Source organism: Drosophila subobscura, chromosome U (genome assembly GCF_008121235.1).
Source record: "Drosophila subobscura isolate 14011-0131.10 chromosome U, UCBerk_Dsub_1.0, whole genome shotgun sequence".
Lineage (NCBI taxonomy): Eukaryota > Metazoa > Arthropoda > Insecta > Diptera > Drosophilidae > Drosophila > Drosophila subobscura.
Window position 1 is genome coordinate 25,274,632 of NC_048534.1, and position 14,932 is coordinate 25,289,563.

At 44.0% G+C, this 14,932-nt stretch overlaps 3 protein-coding genes across 6 annotated transcripts in view; 2 read left to right on the forward strand and 1 right to left on the reverse strand.

Moving 5' to 3' along the window:
• Nucleotides 1-373: 373 nt before the first annotated feature.
• LOC117901400 (solute carrier organic anion transporter family member 1A1) lies at nt 374-4,127 on the forward strand. Its single transcript, XM_034812134.1, has 5 exons — nt 374-611; nt 674-862; nt 1,558-1,714; nt 1,775-3,072; nt 3,136-4,127. The coding sequence occupies exons 1-5, from the start codon at nt 545-547 to the stop codon at nt 4,005-4,007; spliced, it is 2,583 nt and encodes an 860-aa protein (XP_034668025.1). The 5' UTR covers nt 374-544; the 3' UTR covers nt 4,008-4,127.
• Nucleotides 4,128-4,540: 413 nt separating this feature from the next.
• Nucleotides 4,541-5,183, forward strand: LOC117900969 (C-type lectin 37Db-like). The gene is made up of 2 exons (XM_034811551.1): nt 4,541-4,674; nt 4,744-5,183. Exons 1-2 carry the CDS (start codon nt 4,546-4,548, stop codon nt 5,149-5,151), a joined length of 537 nt encoding a protein of 178 aa, XP_034667442.1. The 5' UTR covers nt 4,541-4,545; the 3' UTR covers nt 5,152-5,183.
• A 1,194-nt stretch (nt 5,184-6,377) lies between these two features.
• Nucleotides 6,378-14,932, reverse strand: part of LOC117901779 (protein bunched, class 1/class 3/D/E isoforms-like) — a 48,655-nt gene continuing 40,100 nt past the window's right edge. For 3 of the 4 annotated variants that reach the window (XM_034812684.1, XM_034812686.1, XM_034812685.1), the window contains exon 3: nt 6,378-8,787. In XM_034812684.1, the coding sequence (XP_034668575.1) occupies nt 8,317-8,787 (471 nt within the window). In that variant the 3' untranslated portion in view covers nt 6,378-8,316. Of the gene's footprint in view, nt 8,788-11,971; nt 12,639-14,932 lie in introns of those variants that run through there. The other variant, XM_034812687.1, reaches the window with a different exon arrangement.

A 14,932-nucleotide genomic window follows, 5' to 3' on the forward strand; every position in this document is an offset into this window, starting at 1 on the left:
AGCAATTCTTTGAGCTTACTTGGAAGCTATAATCAAGACTTGCTCGGTTTTCTTTTAAGGAAAAATAAGACTGAACATTAATAGACATGATTAAACACGATTGAACACGATCGAATAAGTCAAGAAACTTGAATCCCAACATGAACCCATCAACATGGCGATCCCAGCTGCTTAGCTACATTTTTGATGCTGCTGCAACATGTTGCTGCCCACCGATCCTAGCATGCGTAAGCGGCGGCAATAAAGTTGCTACCATTAAGCACAAAAATGAAACAAAAAGCACAAAAATCAACTGTGATAAGATAATAACTGTTATCAATGGACGGACGGGACAGACACTGGAGAGCGAGGTGAGGTAGAGCAGCAGAGTTTGCCACTCAGTTTGCTCGATTCCCGCTATTCGAATAGACGTTGGTCTGGCTCGTCCGCGTGTGTTGAAGATGCCATCGATTCATGGCCATTGATGAAAGTTAATATCTAAAGAACAAGTAGTGCGAAATAACAAAAAACAAACGAATACGAAACGAAATCGAATAGACGCAACATGGCGCAAAATATGCGCAACTCCGATCTATCGCAGATAGCGGTGAATGCCAACAACATACCCGACGGTGCGTGTGGCTATACAAATATTTTGTGCCTCCAGTGTAATCCCTCTCTTCCTCTCCCGCAGACAGCGTTGATTGCGGCATTAAGGGTCTGGGCTGGTGCCGCGGTGCAGCCTGCCAGAAATATGCCCGTCTGCGCACCTTTGTCCTGGTGCTGGCCTGCACAGGCATGCTCCAAGGCGCCTGCGAGTCCTACTTCCGTGTGTCGGCTAAGCAGGCTGCCTTCCAGTACGGCTACAGTGCGCTGCTAGTGGGTGAGTAAGCAGCAGTGACCACAGCTCACAGCTATCGCAAAAACAAGCAGCGAACATTACTCAGGTGTACGCTGTGGTTCTACGGTATTAATCAAGGTGTTGGCCTGGTTCTACGTGGAGAGAGATTTTTTTGTTGTGACTTATCAGTTTTTGCGATTGTTGTCAGTGTTTGTGGGTGGGGGCGGCCAACCCTTCTCTCGGAGTGTTTGGTACCCAGTATTGTACAGATTGCAAGGTTGTGCTGGTTGTGTGGGTCTATAGAGTCGTTGGGTTGTTTATGGTATTATTTCTTTAGGTTTCTTACAAATCATGGATTCCCTTCTTACCGGCAGTAATGGGTAATAAGTTCTGGGTTTTCCTTCTATTTTGCTGCATAATTTAATAAATTTCACTGATAAGTGAAATGTTCCTTTTGTATTCGTCATCAGTATTGCAATACGTAATCAAGACTTCATCCGGTCTGGCCAATTTGCTATGAACTTACTCGGAACTTACCGAAACGTTCTTCGTAGTTTAGGGAGCCTCCAATGGACATCGCAGTTCAACAAAATGTGTTCCCGCATTACTCATACGTCATATCTGTGCTCTATCAATGGGCAGATAAGGATTTTGAGATATACTTGGCCGAGTTATGGGTTTTCCTGCCACTAAAGTAAAGGTTCTTAAGGTTTTCTTTTTGGTACTCTAACCCTCAGATTGGCTGCTGGTGACTAGTGGACTGTGCCAGGCTGTGTTTGCCTTGGCGTTTGCCTTCTGGGCGGATGTCTTTCATCCCATCAAGTGGCTGGTGGGCACACTGATGCTGCAGGCGGTGACGTGTGTCATTGCCGTCATACCATCCATTATGAATTTGTAAGTGGCACAAAAGTTACTCAGATGTACCCCCTCTAATGCTTTGATTCCCCCTCGTAGTGCTGCTGGCACCAAGGCAAAGGATGCTCTACTGGATGCCAATCTGTGTGCCACTTCGCTGGCTCAGTTCCAGAAACTAACGCTAACGGAGGAGCAGAGCAGCACCATCACTCTGGTGATGCTTTTCATACTCCAACTGGCACTGGGCATGGCTGGACTGGCATACTACACCATTGGCGTCACTTACATCGACGACAACTCGCTGTCGCAGGACAGTCCGGCGGTGATTGCAGCCACGCTGGCGGCACGCGTCTTTGGCCAGCAGGCGGGCTCCTTTCTGGTCTTGGGCGTGGGCCTCACGAACGTTGGCTGGTGGCTGGGTTGGGTCATCCTCGCGCCGCTCATCTTTGTGGGCGCAGTGCTGGTGGGACTGTTCCCCAAGCGACTGCCCAAGACGGTGATCCATCAGGCGGCACAGCGTATCATCGAGCAGTCGAACATGCGCAGCTTTGGCAGTCAGTTCTCCACCTACCTGGACGACACGGACTTCTGGCCATCGATGAAGCGGCTGTTCAACAATCGCCTGCTCATGGTGAACCTCGTGAGCGTTATGTTTGTGCAGAGTGCCGTGGTGAACTTTGGCCTGCAGGAGGAGAGCTATCTGCAGAGTCGCTTCTTTTTGCCGTACAACGAGCAGGATGGCCTCACCGAGGAGTGGCGCTCCGCCTTCGTCTCGTACTTCCTGAAGCCGCCAGTCATGGCTGTGGGCATGCTGATTGGTGGTCTGGTCATCTCCAAGGCACAGCTCTCGGCGCGCACCATCACTTCCATCAACATAGGCATGGGCCTCCATCTGGTGGCCATCTTCGTGGGCTTCATCTTCCTCAATTGCGATGTGGGCGCCATTGCGGGCGTGGTTGGTGGCAAACTCAGTCAACCCTACTGCTCCAGCCAGTGCCTGTGCACACCCACCGCCTTTATGCCCGTGTGCCCGGAGAACAGCACCGTGACGTACTTCAATCCCTGCTATGCAGGCTGCACCAAGCAGAGTTCCATCAACAGTTTCCAGATCTTCGAGGGCTGCAGCTGCAGCGGGGATCAAACGATGAATTCCTCGGGTACGATGCGTGCCACAGCTGGTGCTTGCAGTGGCGACATTTGCCAGCAGACCATCATCCTCTTCCAGATCTTTAGCATTTCCTCGGCCTTCCTGCTGGGCGTCATGACCATTGGCAAGACTTTGATTACACTGCGCGCTGTGCTGCCACAGGATAAGTCCTTGGCTTTGGCCTTTGAGCTGATGATTGTGGGACTCTTTGCCTATATACCCGTGCATCTGAGCTACGACTTGGTGACACGTAAGTACTGGTCTTCGACTCTTCTTTGGTGACAACTTGCTTATATTTATTCTTCCTCTTTAGGCTCCACTTGCGTCTACTGGGCGCCCAACTATGAGCGTTGTCTGCTGCGCGAGACCCCAAAACATGGCAACATTCTGGACATACTCACCGCCAGCTTGATTCTCACTGGAGTGCTCTTCGACATTCTGGTGTTTATCTTTGCCAAGGGCCTGAACCTCTACAACTGCAAGGTGACGGACAACAACTACACGCCGTCCCTCTACGCGCCCATTCCACACGAGGAAACAACCGCCTCGGCATCTGCGCCAAGAGGTGGCAGCCCCATGACCACGACAACCACATCCATGGCCTCAGCCTCGCCCATGCAGCGACGAGATGCTCCGCCTGCCACGCACGAGGAACCTCAACATGCGGTGGGAGTCTATCGAAATCCCAGCTCGGTGACAACCTCCTCGGGTGAGGCTCAGAGCATTATTGAGCCCAACGGCAGTGGTGTGACCTATGCACAGGTGATCTTCCCACCGGACAGACGCAAGGCCAACGATGGCAACACCTCGCCCAAGCGACTGGCTGTACCTGCAAATGTTCCACTGCATCATCTCTCCGAGACGGATGTGCGCGCCCAGCTGGGCACCCTAAAGTCCTTCAATGCACCCAGCCAAGTGGCTGATCCGGGTCAAGATGTTGTGGATGAGCAGAATCAGACACAGGCTAAGATACAGCCACTACCACAGGCCCAGCCATTGGAGGGGACACATCGAGGTGTGACTTCGGCTCTGCCTGTCACTGCTCCTACACTGCCGGAAACTGCTCCCCCTGTTCCGGAAACTGAACCACCGACAACTCCGCCTGCTGTACAAAAAGCCGAGCTCAGCAATCAGCGACAGCTCCAGGATGAAGCAAGACCTCAGAGTCCCGAAACGGATTTCTAAAAGGGTCACACACAAAGTATTTTAAATCTTTTTATTACATTTCTTAGTCCTAGATACCAACCAAAATGTCCAACAACGAATCATTTGAACAAATAAAAATATTCTTCATTTCATTCTAAATTGGACTTTGTTTTGAAGATATGCATAAAATACTCGTAAGAGCGTGGGACGGCTGCAGGTATGGAAAGCAAGAGAGGATACTCCAGAGTATTTTTGAAACATTTCGGAAAGACTGCGACATTATGCTAAGAGTTTGACTCTTTCAAAACCACCGCTAAAAAAAACTATCGTAAGATATTAATGCTAGTTTGTTCCAGTGAATCATGACAAAAAGACTCGACAGCGGAAAAGTTCTGTAAATATAATTCAATTGAAATTTGTTAATTTGTTTGTTAATAATAATTGTAATAGAACCCTATACCTTCATAAGATAAAATGAGATAAGCAGACAACAACTGAGAAGATAATATGCCATGTGTGAGTATAAAAAGGGCGATATTTTTGTTAAACCATTCAAAGTGTTCATACAGACAGCATCATGACCATCGCAGTACTCTTAACCGGTGCCCTTTTGTCTTTTGTACTCGTAGTACTTATAAGGGCAGAGAGCTGCTCCACTGGTTTTTCGCGTGTGGGCAATAAATGCTATTACGTGTCCTTAGAAGCGGTAAAATTGCTATAAGCCTTGCATTGACGTGGTATGAATATTGCATCTACATATTATCTACATTTACAGGCCAATTGGCATGTCGCGGATCGCAAATGCCGAAAACTGGGAGCCGATCTCATGGTATTCGAAGATGCACAGGATCAGGAGCTCACAATCGCACACCTCAAGAGCCACGGGCTGACCTTTACCGACGTCTGGCATCAGTCTGTGTGGGTTGGCATCAACTGTCTGGGGGCCAGACGCAACTTCACCCTATCCAAAACTGGCGATCCTGTTCCCTTCTTGAATTGGGTGCCCAGAGAACCGGACAACGCTACGCCCGAGGAGGATTGCGTGGCGTTTGCTAACTACAGAAGGGCCTTTGGCTACCATGACATTGAGTGCAATTACGAATTTTCATATGTCTGCGAGACTCCTGTATCCAATAACTATCTTTGCGCCAAGCAAGAGCTTTTCACTGCTGCCACCCTCTAGTGCATCGATATGTTTGATACTTATTAAATAATTACAAAACACAACTTTCATATTTCATTTCCACTTTTCCAAATATATATGTATAAATGTATAAATACCCCTAATGATTTTGGATTATATAATATACATACATATGTACATATGTATGCCTAATATTTAGAGAAAACAATGCTGCGGCTTGGTTAGATGTCTGAGATTTTGTGCTCCGCCTGGAAGTAGGCAATAAATAATTATCGGTTTTTAGTTAGTCATCAAAGTGGCGGCATCTATGCCTCAATATACCTCAGTTAGTTAGCAATATAATCAGACTTCCAGATAAATTAAATAGCCAATGACACAATTAGTGCAGGAGTAGAACCAATTCTCTCATTTATATCATTCCTGTTTCTACCTGACCGACTTTTCTTGACTTATTTCGCCCAAACAGATTCAGATATGGCCAGATATAATATGCGCCTTTATAAGAGCCCTCCCAAAGCCACTGAAGCGCTTGTGCAGATCCTCCACAGCAGTGTTCATTGTCTTATTGTTGTTTGTTCTTTTTTACGTCTTTCTAGTTGAATAATGTTGGTGTCCAATCTGAGACTTGCTGGCAGAGTACATACAGCACAAAATCCACGTTGAAAACATATGTATGTGTTTTATTAGCACAATGCAGGCCAGTTCCATTTAAATTCATATTTCAGAAGACTTCCTTAAATTTCCTAAGTCCAAGTGGCCTCTGGATATCCAAAAGTAAGCTAGCATTGACAGCCATCCAATATGAGAAGACAAGAGAAGCCACTCCGTACTTCATTTGGTTTTCAGTATAGTTTTATTTTATTTGTTTTCCTTTATTTTAATTATAGGTGTTTTTGCAGTTGATTTTGTTGTATCGTTTTGTTTAATTTATTTGCAATTGTGGCTGCACTTACAAACTAATTAATAAATTAATAGTTAAGCTTAAAAAGAGACTTAAAATGTAGAAATCATAGGAGCAAAACTAGACATGAATTCAAAATAAAAATAAAAATCATGGGAAAAATACTTTGAACAGAATTACTATGGTGTTTTCTTGGGTAGGGTAGTGTATGCTGTCCGTCCTTTGTGTCCGCCAGGGTAGAACGCTAGTTTTGAGCACTTCAATGAGAGTATTTATTTGGTTTCACAACATTTCTTGTTTCACTTGCATTTTGGATGGTTTCTTTCCACCATTCTTTCTCTAGCTTTTCTTTTCTTTTCTTTTCGCTTGCCACGCAAACCTTAGACAATTTGAGTCTCCGCAGGTTGCATTGAGTGTGGTGTGGCTGGGGCTAGGGCAGGCTGTTCTGCCATGCCTTGTGAGCCCCAAATGAGTGAGTGCGTTCTGGCACATCAAAACTTGGCTTCTACGGGGCGGATACGAACGGAACACTTGGGCACTTCTATCTATAGTGCTGCAGCAAAAAATTCTTCATCTTTCATCTTCTTGTGGTAGGGGAGTCTTGTGGCCTTCGAGTGCGAGGTGGGAAAACGACAAACGAATGGGAAAATAAAATCCTATAACAGATTTTTGTATAAACATCGAGGCATCTTTTGAAGTGAAGATTAATGCAAAGTTATCAACTAAATAATTATAACAAAAATAGGACGACCTTTTCACTTTCTTCTCTTATTAAAATTTAACTTTTTTGCATTTTTGTTTTGTTGGTTTTTGCGGGTTTTTGTTTTCCTTGCTTTTTCTCAATATCCTCAAGATCCTCAATATCTTTCGCACTTTAGAAGTTTTTGTTTTGCTTTGTTTCTCTTTCGTTTTGTTCTCAATTTTAGTTAGGTTTTACACAATATTTACAGTTATTGATTGTTGATTGATTAAGAGTTTTTGAACAAACAATTGTGATAAGCTTTCGTGTTTGTTTGGTTTTGCGAATAGTTTTACAATTTTTTGTTTTTAAAAATATATCTTGAAAATATTCTAAAACTACGACAATTTTCTACGTGTTTTTGCATTCGTTTTTTGTTTTTTTAAATTTGAAACATGCATAATTATGATTAAGTTAATATTTGTTGAGTGGTTTGTTTTGTTTGTTTTTTTTTTTACAATAAAAGTAAGGTTTTAAATGTAAATTATAAAAATAGCAGCTGGCTTTTTGTATTATCATTTTTAAATATTGTTTGGAAATTTGAATTTTTACTTTCTCGCTCCTCTCTTGTTTCTTCTTCGCACTTTTTTACAATTTACATCTTATGTCTCTGACTGCACAATGCAAATTATCACATATTTTTCTTTACATTTTCCATTCATTATTCATCGCCTCCTACTCCTTCATCTTCCTATTCCTTTTCTGCATTTCCCAAGCACTCTCTTTTACAGTTTATTGATTTGCGTTTTGTTTTGTTTTACTTTTGCTGCTGGTTTTTTGGCTAAAATTTTACTTTCTGCAAGTATTATTTTGGGGCCATGTACATCATAGTATACATTCTACATGGGTATGGTATTTTTATATTGGGCGATTTTTTTTCACGTTTTATTGGTAGCGTTAATAACATGGAAACAAACGGTAAAACAAGGATAAAAGATAATCAAACAAAAATGGTGGACAAAAAAATCATGTCTACGCGCAGCAGCGCCTCTTTTTTAAAAACTAGCTGTAATTCTTCTTCTTCATCGTCTTCTGTTAAGCTTAACAGCAAACGTTAACAGCACGCAGCCGCAACCACTGTTAACGTGCAGTCTATGTGTGTGTGTTGTGTCTGTATGTGTATGAATTGCTTAAATGGTGTGTGTGTTGGTGTGTATGTGTGGTGGTGTGTTAAACAAATATCACAATCGAGAAAATTAACAAAACAGCGGCTGCGCAGCGTTTACAGGAACAGCCAGCAACCGACAGGCCAGACAACATTCGCTCTTAATTAATACTTTTCATTTGCAAACTGTTAAATGGGTTTGCTGTTGTTGCTGTTGCTGTTGCTATTGCTGTTACTGTTATTTGTTGCTGTCCTGCACTGCTCTGCGCTTCGCTTCGCTCTCTCCCTCTTGTTCGGTCCGTGTGCTGCCGCAGGCTGCGGCGACGCTAGGCATTCGACAAGGAGACAAAGTTGAGCTTACATTACGGTTATTCTTCCCACATTCCAGTGGCCGGGTCTGTGTACGCCACGGCCATGTTACGTTCCAGGAGAGAAAAACTAAGACTAAACACCAACAGCCTAGGACATGGGGCCGTTTGTGTTCACGGGCGTCGCTGTCTGCACAGACGCCGCTGCCGCTGCCGCCGCCGCTGCCTGCTGCTCCACCGCTGCCACTGCATCGACAATGACGCTGCCGCCATTCTCAGCGCTGCCATTGGGAATGGTTGTGGGTGCTGCTGCCGTTGCGGGGCTGGTAGCTGCTGCTCCCACCGCTGCCACCACTGCTGCCTGACCAGCGCCAGCAACGACTGCAGGTGGTGCCTGAATGGCCGGTGTGGCCGGTGGGGCGCCCACTGCCGCCGGTTGCTGTGTGCCGGCAATCTGCAACTGCATTTGCAGCTGCTGCAGCGTCTCCTGCGGTATGTTCGACTTGAGGATGTTATTCTCCAGCTCCAACTTATTGATCTTGTCCATTAGCTCGGAGATGCGTTCCTTTAGGACCTCAACCTCCTCGCGCACGGCGATCATGAGATGCGATTTGACCAGATCCTGGAAAAGCACAAGCAAAAGAGAAGTATTTGATTAGTATTTTGTTTGTTATGATATCTCAGTAATTTGTGGTAATATTATCTTAGTTTTATCTCTATTTAATGTACTGATAGAAGCTCTGACGCATAGAAGAAATATTTACCTAAAGATTACTGTAGCTAGGAGACCAGACACTCTGTTATTTGTACGACACCTGATTTTCTGACTCATTTCAGCCAGCTGTTAGTTAACACTGCTGCTGTTATGCTACCACTGTTACTGCAATACATTCGGATTTCCCACAGCTTTCTGTTGGTTAACATTTTGTGTGCATTGTCTACCCTTTTCATTCTGTTCTTGTCGCCCTCCATTCATAAATCGCATTTCGCTCTTTTACTGTTGCCAACCAATGTTTGATTTGCTCAATGTGGCGTGTTTCCTCTTGCGGGTATTTTGTTCTGTTTGTTGTGTAAATGTAAATGCTTCCCCCTGCCACCACCACCCAAAAAGAATCAAATATGTTCTTGCTCGTTTCATTGTCAATGCCAGGCAGCCGGAACACGTCACCAAAAACACAGACCCTGACCACAACATCATGGCTGCCGCATAGCAGCACACCTGAGCCATCGCCCTCGCCATTGCCCTGACTGCACCTTGTAAAAATTTAATAAACCTATTAAAGAGTAGCCACAAGCTAAAAGGAAAACGCGTGCAATGCAGCAGGCAAAGTCACTTTTTCTAGAATAATTGCAGAGAGAGAGAGAGCCATGTCTGTGGTACATTCGCTTTCTGCAGGCGCATTTAGAGGCACGTGTTCAGGTACCATTTTTTATGGGAAATGTCAATAGGCGGAATGTGGGAAAGAGGCTCTCGGCTCTCTCTCTCCCTTTACACACACAGTCGTTGACATTTCTCTAGTTCCGTTTCATGAAAGAGTTTTCTTTGCACACTCTCTTTGGGCTCCCCACCATGCAACCAACAGCAGAAAATCTCTATAAATAGTCAGCCTCTGGCTGTGCTGCCCGCTTGGATGCTTTCGTCGTCGTCGTCGTCTTCACTTTCAACAATTTCTTTCGACATTTTCTTGTTGTTGTGGCCTGATTTCTGTCGAACGTACAAAATAAAAGTGCTGTGCGTCGTCGGTCGTCAGCATATAAAAATCTCAAAAGAAAGAAGCAATCAACCAAAGGATAAGGCTATATAATCAGCTCATAAGTACGTCAGGCCCAAAACACGGCACGTCATTATGATAAATATTTAGCAGATCCCCATAAAAAGAAACACAGCAAGCCGCAGCTGCAGATGCCCTGCAAAAAGCGTTGAAAGAGCTGTAGAGATCAGCTCCTGCTTTCTATAATAATACCCATTGGCAGGGTAGAAGTCCATTAATTGAACAACTGTGAACTCGTCGCGCGTTTGTTTCCTACGCTTTTCGTATGCTGCACTCATTAGTCATACTTTCTCACATTCTACACGATACGCGGTAATATATAATATATCCCCACACACCCCGAACAGGGCAGGCATGGGGCACCATGAGCATGAGGCATGGAAAGCCGTCGCATGTTCTCGGAGCATGGTTTGGCACCACGGCCAAGAAAAAATAAAATCAAACAAAAAAAATACCAAAGAGCAATGAGAAAATTATACCGAGTATTCTGCACGTTTTTTTCGCTGCTAATAAATAATTTTTATAAAAATAACCACTTTTATTTTTAGACACGGGTACACTCATTAATAAAAAAAAGACTCGGCATTACCAAAATTAGAAGTCAGCGAGAGACAAGCAAAAATTTGATAAAAGTTGGAGGCATAATTCGGTGCAAATCACAAAAAAACAATAAATAGCAGCAACCGCATTAAACAAACGCAAACCGGTTAATACTGCTTTGGTTCTGCTCGGGTTTTGCTGTTAACAATGAGGTGCAAAAAAGCCAGCAAAACAGAAAGGCAAAATAACAAAATAAATACATGGCATATACGGACAGACAGACAGATCTACATACATATGTATGTACGGTGTAGGTACATATAGTGCCTCCAGTCGCAAGTCCCCAGACATCGCAGGTGTGTCTGCATGTTTGCTTTTCTTTTCTTTATCATTTTAAGCATTTTATTTCTAGATCTTTGTTTTGCTGTTGTATAATTTGCGTGATTTATGACTTGATTTTTGCTCTTGTCTTTCTATTATTTTTATATATTGTTTTATTGATGAGATTAAAGTCTAGATGCCAACTGTGCCCCTGCCATTCCCTGCATCTTTTATCAATTTACTTTGCACAATTTATGGCTCGTTCTTCTATTCTTTCAGCTTCTTATCAGTTTTCAGACAATCCCCCTGAAGATAAACCCTGGCATTGCGCTGAATTTGTTGACAGAGATAAAGTTAACCGCTGGACAGGTAACGGAGGTAGGAGAGGCACTTGAGAAGTAATCTCGCTCTTCCTCGCTCTCTCTGTCTCGTTCTTTCGCTCTGAAGCAATGCTAATTATACACACACGTGCACGCATACCTACATGGAGTGCTGCACTCCTACTCATACCCTCAAACAGAGTGTGTCTTGTCTGTATACTGGAGAACCGGGTTGGGTTCGGTCTTGGGGTCAGGTCACGCGCTTCTACTTCTCTTCTCCCCTACCCACTGCCTCTTGTGGGTATCTCTTCTCTCCAAATCTCATGCAGTTCTCAGTTTTCTTTCTCGTTTTGATTGTATTTTTTGTTGGTTGCATTTTTCTCAAACAAACATGGCGGAAGAGCCAACGAGAGGCCCTGAGGCTGAGGTTTTTTGTACTTTTTTGTCGGATTTTCGTTTCTTGTGGTGTACACTTGTCGGGGGTCCTTTTTTTTAGGTACAGGAACCGAGCCGAGCCGAAACGAAACGCGAACCCTGCTGATGATGCCTTCTTTTGTCATCAAAAGAACAAAGGATTTGGAAAATGATGAAATGATTGAAATTTCACTTTGAATATCACATTATTTTTTGCACTTTAGCTAAAGTAATTCCTCAGACAAGTGACGGGCACATTTTTCCCCCATTTTTTTGACATTGAAATATTGCCAGAAAAATGCCACACAGCCTCTGACAGCCCAAATGGATGCGGTGGGAAAAAATCAATAAAATTGCATCTAGTCTCAGTTGGAGACCAGGTGAAAGAGAGGGGTTGGGATTTGGTACGGGGGGAAGGGCTGTCTCTAGTTATACATACTTTTGCATTGGGCACCATCACATAGCAGGGGCTGTCGTAGCCCTTCTGCCAGACCTCATAGAGCCAGTTCTCGGGCTGGCGCAGCGACATTGTGCCCATCATATTTTTTTTGGCTTTTGGTCTGTGTCTTTATAGATTTTCTATTTGGTTTTTATGGAAAGTGGAGATTTTTCTCCCTTGCACTTGCACTGGCACAAAATTTCAGGTTTTTCTTTTTTGTTTGGTCTTTGGATCACAGCTAAGAGTGTTTTTTGGGGTTGTTGTATTTTTTTGATATTTTTCAGCACTTCACTTTGGAATATTCTTCTGGTTTCTTTTCAGCTCTCCTTTTTTGGGCTTGTTTGTGTGGCAAAAGTTTAGCAATAACTGAATCGGCTGCTTAGCTTTTCAGACTGATTTACGAGACCGGCGCAGAGCTTTTTCTTCTTTTCGTGCGAGAGCCGAAGCTTTTTGTTTCAATTCGCTTTTTGTTGTTGCGTGGTTTGGTTTAGGTTTGGAATTAATATAATTCACAAGTCTCTTGGTTGGCTTTTATTTAAAACACAAATAATTGCTGCTACTGTAACATGTACTTATAGATTGTTCAAGCAATATATATTTAATTATTTCTTTTGGTTTGCGTTTGCGATGTGGCGTGTAGCGAGGTTTTTTGGCGACTCCAAGTCTACTCGCGAGTAGCGGAGACTTTATATCAAAATGGCCAGCGCCGCAGCAAGAGAGCACGCATGCGCAAAGAGAGAGTGCGCTCTCTCACACGAACACTCTCTCCTCTCTTTACTGCTGCTGTGTATCTGTCACAGCTGTGTCGGTGCGTGTGCATGTATCTGCCGTTCATCGTGCATGCCATGCCGTCCGTTCGTCGTATCTATAAGCATTTTGCCTTCGCTTTGACACCGCTCCGACTCTCTGTTTGTTTTGACGCGCGCCTCGGACTCGAGTCGAGACTCTTGTGCCGTGTTTTCCCATCAATTTTTACCCCACATGCCCCTCCACATACCCACTATATCTACGCATATATTGGATCACTTTTGTATTTGCCAAAATGTTTGAGTGAATTTTTGTACTGGCTAAAAAAACAGCAGCCGGTTTTTTATTATTTAAAAAATAAAAGCCCGTGCGTGATGCTTTTTTTGTGCTTTTTCTCTTCTTTTCTCTGACTTTTATTATGTTCAAGCTGCGACGCAAAAACTTTACGACACTTTTGTTTTTTCACTCGCTCCCCTCACACTCATTCGCACACTCTCTCGCTCTTTTTGGGGTAGGGGCTGCCGTTCTGTGGCGTTCTTATAGATACTTTTCGCTTGCCACGCGGTGGTTTTCCATGGCTGTGTATGTGTGTGTGTTCCTATGGGGAAAGGGTGAGTTTTCTCACCTTTTTGCGCATTGCATTTCGGTCCAAAATCGTTCTGGGGGTTTGTTTGGGGGAAAATGTGGAAAATTGTACAACTCCAACACGGCTTTTGTATGAGCTTCAATTGTTCCGATTTTGGCATTGACAAACTATACACAATTCAAGGGCTTTTTGGGCAGAGCAAAGCAGCAAAATTTTGCAAAACAAATCGAGCTGCCAAAACAAAACAAAAATCCCCACACACGGAACATATCGATTTCACGCGCATGTTGAGGGAAGCATTTCCAGTCAATCCACAGATCTCGATCTAGTATACGGGCACAAAAGCCGGCAGACGCCTCGTCTCTCACTCATCAACAACAAATTGTTCAAAAATGGACACCGAAAAAAACATCCGCATTGAAAATCAAAAATGAAATATAATAATGCATGGCAAGAAAACAATAATTTAATGGGTGTAGCAGCAGCGGCAGCAGGCAATTACATGCACATTTTATGCAAATAAATACTCAATAGTTTTTAGGGGTGGAGAGAGCAGAGGGAAGTGTTCTCCTAATTGAAACGCAAACTGCGTAGATGGGCGCGCAGATATGGGATGGCGGCGTGAAGTGTTGGAGGGAGCTGTGGCGGCGGAGTGGGTGTCGAGTGAAAAGCGCCGACTGTGTAAACAACTGAAAATACACACTGAGTAGGGGCACTTGAAAGCCTCTCAATTCAGATGGTTGAGAGCTCTCCTACCTCCAGCAGATGCAATAAGTATGAGTTACTTAAGGAATTCCCAGACGTTGTTGAGGTTTAATTGGGAACTGAGGTACCTTTTTAATATTATCAGCAGGCTCCTAAAATGTATCATACACATCATACAGCACAGAATACCAGCTCTTACTGGTTCAGCCAATCCCTCACACAATTTCTCTCTCACAGCCAACACATGTCTGTGGCTCGTGTCAAATGTTTCAGCAGTTTGCAGCTTTTGGATGGCATTTTGCATTGCATTTCAGTGTGGATTGCATGCATAAACAATATTCTCATTCAAATGCCACACAAAAACAATGAATATTCTTTGTCAGAGATGTGTGCGTGTGCTATGTGTGTGTATTAGTTTTCGTGTGTGCATTTGGAATCAACAAATGAAACATTTCCAAATCGTCGCCGCGTCTGGCAATCAATAAAAATTGAACAGAACGGCAAGGGGGGTGCTGGCTGTCCACTGAGTGATGTGTGAGAGGGGAGCTTTGGATGTTTTGTAATGCCCTGACCACTGGGACCACAGCACAAAGAAACAAACAGTATTTTCGTCGCCTAGTCAACCCCTTCACCGACGTAATAAATACCGTACACAAGGCGGAAAGAAAAGTTATAAAATATTTGAACAAATTCAAAATAGAAAATATAGAAAATAAAGCGCAGGGAACCCTGTGCCAAGACATCTGTGGAAAATTACAGCATTCCCATTTTACGTTGTGAATGTTTCCTCTGTTGACTGCTTTTGCATTTCACGCCCCCAACACGTGGCCCCACCCCAGCTGTCCGTGTGTGTGGTGCATTGTCGTGGTGGTGGTGGGTGTGTTGAGGTGGGTTGAGGTGGGGTGTGGTGGCTGTTGTTTTGT